This window comes from Manacus vitellinus, unplaced genomic scaffold (genome assembly GCF_001715985.3).
Source record: "Manacus vitellinus isolate BGI_N305 unplaced genomic scaffold, ASM171598v3 scaffold_35_pilon, whole genome shotgun sequence".
Lineage (NCBI taxonomy): Eukaryota > Metazoa > Chordata > Aves > Passeriformes > Pipridae > Manacus > Manacus vitellinus.
In genome coordinates this window covers 7,724,504-7,728,381 of record NW_021940498.1, presented here as the reverse complement: position 1 = coordinate 7,728,381, position 3,878 = coordinate 7,724,504, and the positions used below count along the sequence as shown (strand labels likewise).

General features: G+C 55.4%; 1 protein-coding gene across 1 annotated transcript in view; it reads right to left on the bottom strand.

Moving 5' to 3' along the window:
• PAAF1 (proteasomal ATPase associated factor 1) overlaps window positions 1–3,878 on the bottom strand; it is an 11,239-nt gene that overhangs the window by 6,125 nt on the left and 1,236 nt on the right. Inside the window, exons 2-3 of the mRNA XM_029961473.1 lie at window positions 3,353–3,476; window positions 2,949–3,038 (exon numbers count right to left, since the gene is read on the bottom strand). Coding sequence (XP_029817333.1) covers window positions 2,949–3,038; window positions 3,353–3,476 — 214 coding nt within the window. The remainder of the gene's footprint in view (window positions 1–2,948; window positions 3,039–3,352; window positions 3,477–3,878) is intronic.

The window sequence follows — 3,878 nt, the reverse complement described above, 5'->3', positions numbered from 1 at the left end:
CTGCCCAGGGAGGTTTGGAGTGCCCATCCCTGGAGGTGTCCAAGGAAGGACTGGCCGTGGCACTCAGTGCTCTGGGCTGGGGGACAAGGTGGGCATCGGGCACAGGGTGGACTCGATGATCTCGGAGGTCTTTTCCAACCTTAAGGATTCTGCGATTCCGGTAATTGCATTTGCACTGCAGTTTTTTAATTGCGTTCGCAGTCCGTGCATTGGGAGAAAACGCTGCAGCGTGAAATCCCAGGCAGGAACAAGAAACGCGGATGACCATTGGAAGGGAAGGTTCCAGTCACGACAGGGTTAACTTTTCCGGCGGTAGGAGGGGCAAGGCCAGGATGGAATGCGATCCCGCCGCTCCATGCGCGGGCGGGACAAACAGGAAACGCGGGAAAACGCGTTTCCTCCTTCCCGGCCGCATCCCGCGTGGTCGCTCCTCGTTCCATCCATTGCTGTTCCCAGTGAGTTGTTCTTATCTCAGCCCCCGTCCTTTGCCTTTTGGGCCTCCAATTCCCCTCTCCAGCCACCGGCTGGAATTCGGGAATTCCATTCTTAAACCACCCCAGCCTAATTCGGGGGCAGGAAGGGTTGGGATAGAACAGATCTGCCCGCAGCGGGTCGGGGACGATTCGGATCCCAGCATTGGCCGTATTAGGAACTGGCAATGGATACAGGGTGGCTGCACCTGTACCTGTGCGTTATGCTCTTTAGCCCTTATTATAAACACCCGCTCGAGCCCATCCTGAAGTACTATCCCAGAGCAAAGAAAGTTCTCATCGCCGTTTTGGTGCTGTTCGCTGCGACAGTAATTTGTGACGTGACGCTCTGCGTCCACCAGTCCATTAATAAACCTGCCCAGCCCGAGGGGAGAACAGGGAAGGGCTATTTTCTCCAGCTTTTCCACCGCTATTACTCCTTCAGGACGTACACAAGAGCTTTTGAATTGCCTTTCAGTGTTATGCAAAGCATCCTCCTTTTGCTGTGTCTGCCGAGTTTCCTCGGCACGGTCTCCTACGTGCTTAGAGGCGCGGTCCGCACCGTGTTTAGAAAGATAAGAGGATTTTTTAGCAGGGCCTTCCCGGCGCTTGTCCCCAGGGCGTGTAATCAGGAGTGGCAGGGAAGGTGGGAGAAAATCGGCCAGCTTTTGGAGGACTATTTTCCTTCGATGCTTTGGAGGTTCACCCCTGAAGAACTACAGGACCCTGATAAAATGGCAGAATACTTGAAAGAAAAATGCCGTGACAATTGCAGAGAGGAGCGACTCATTGCCCTGTGCTGGGCCATGGCCAGTGCTTACCGGGCACTGCTGGATGCCAGGCAGCTCCCCTGGGGGCAAGAGAGAACAACTCTCAGCGTGGCCACTCAAACTCCAGCTCTAGGGAAGAAATCCGAGAGCAAATCAGTGGCCACTCAAACTGCAGCTGAACCCCTGCCAGAAGCAGTTGCCCCTGCCCTGAAGAAATCCAAGAGCAAATCAGTTCCCCTGGTGAGGGATGAAGAGGAAACGGGGTCCTCAGAAGAAGAGGAGGCAGGGGCAGCGCTGAGCCTGCAATGCCCATGCCTGGATAGGCTGCGCCATATCCGGAAGTATTTCCGGCGCCAGCTGAACGAGTCGGTGCTGGCCTGGCTGGCGCGGTGCTGGGCCTTCGGGGCACAGGATATAATACTGGATGGCAGAGAAGCCAGGCAGCTGGGATGCCTGGCCTGGAAAGTGCACATTGACAAGGGGATCGGGAAGACGGCAGAACCCCTCAGCCTCTGGAAGAGGCTCCTGTCCAGCGTGAAGGAATGGCGTCCTGCCAAGAATGATCTGTTTGTGCCCAGGAACACGTGGAGGTACCTGAAGGAAGGTGTCCAGTACCTGAGGGAATTGGCTGTGCTGCAGGTGCTCTACGAGGGGACTGTGAGGGAGGAGTTCCCCCTGGATCCGGGGAAAGCCTTCTGTACGTTCTACACGTGGCACAGGCTCCGAGAAAGCGCTCCATGGCCTTACTCCAAGACATTCCCAACCATCGGATGGAGCGCGCGGCTCACGGTGAACAGACTGGCCGCCCGTCTCTGCCAGTACGATGAAGAGCTCTCTCGCCTCGCAGGGGTTAAGTTCTTTCCTTGGTTCAAGGACCGTGATTATTATCCCTGCAGAGTATGCCATGAGATGCTAGGCAAAGACAGGTGTGAACTGGAATGTGGGCATGAATTCCACAGGGAATGCATCAGAATGGCGGTCTCCCAGCTTTGCGGCATCTGCCCCATCTGCCGCAGCCCTGCTATCCTTGCTGAAGACATCCCTGAGCTGCCTGGATGGAACAGCTCCAGCAAACTCAAAGTCAGAGTTTTCATTGCGGAAGAGCTTTAGAAGAGCTCCCGAAGAAAAGTGTTGGAAGAGAGCGAGGTCTCAAAGAATGCACTGGATTGGTTTCGTAAGGCTCAGAAATCCAGTGAAAAAAATGGGAATGAGCCCCATGTTTGTGTGTGTAGATGTAGCTGGGAGGGGTAGGATCTGGGCACGATGCAGATGGGTTACAATAAGGGGTGGGAATGTCCTGGTTTTGCCTAGGACAGGGTTCAATTTTACAGGGATCCCAGGGATATTTGGGTGGCACACTGTGAGGGTTCCCATGTGGATTGTTCCCTGGCCTGTACAGTTAATTGGTATTTTTGTTTCTGTTTGTTTCCTTATTCCACTGCTGTTCCCAGTAAATTGTTCATCGTTCTTATCTAAATCCCTGATCTTTTGTGCCTCCAATTCCCCTCTCCATCCATTGGGAACACTACATTGGGGAATACCCTTCCTAAACCACTACAAGATCACAGTTCCATGTCCATTCCAACCCCACACACACCAATCCACGCTCCAGTCCCCCCCCAGCACGAGGACACCATGGTCAGGGATGTGTTGTGAAGAGTTCCCAGTCACCCCCAGGGATTCCCCTCCCACCTCACAGGATACTCACACTTTTCTGATGAATCCTAGAAAAAGTTGTGTACGGAGCCAGGAACTTTGTGGACACATTTTCATGAGGACAAGAAATGAGGATGCTTTTCTAAGGAAGGAAAGAGAGGGGGAAAAAAAGGAATTAGAGGTGCTGTTGATCCTGCTGAGGAAGAGCTGTGACCTGGAGCCAGCTGGGGGATCCCAGAGCCTGGAAACCCATGGAAAGGTCAGTGCTGGGCTGGTCTCCCAAGGATGCAGGTGGGAAGGGACACAGAGCCCCATCCCTGTGGGATGTCCTGGAGCAGCCCCAGGGCTGTGCCTAGAGGGAGGTTAGGATGGCTGGACAGGACCCTGCAGGGTGACAGCTTTGGGCTGTCAGTGTGTCCCCTCTTCGTGTCACCCCCCCACACGCAGCCCTGGCACCTTGGTGACTTCCTGAACCAGGAATCCCTCGGAGGCTGCTATGTCTGGGATGCCCTCGGAACTGAGCCCGCGGCGGGTGACGCTGCCGTACAGGGTGGGCTTCCCTGGGGGAAAAGGGGCAGCCCTGAGACCCCACAACACAGAGACCCCCCAAGGCACAGAGACCCTTAGCCCACCCTCCCTGACCACAGGGACCCCAAACACCCCCAACCCTTCCTAAGCCACAGGGACCCCAAACAACTCCAATCTCTCCTACCCCACACAGACCCTAAACACCACCAACCCTTCCTAATTCAGAGGGATCCCCCCATAGTCCCCTTCCCCTCCTAACCCACAGGGACCCCAAAACGACCCCATTAATGACAGGACCCCACCTCCTCTTAAACCGCAGAGACCCCCCCAACCACCTGCATCCACTCCTCACCCAGAGGGTCCCCAAGTGCTCCCACCTCCCCCAACCCACAGGGACACAAAATTCCCCCAGCCCCTCCTAACCCCCAGGGATCCCAATAATCTTCACCCCCTC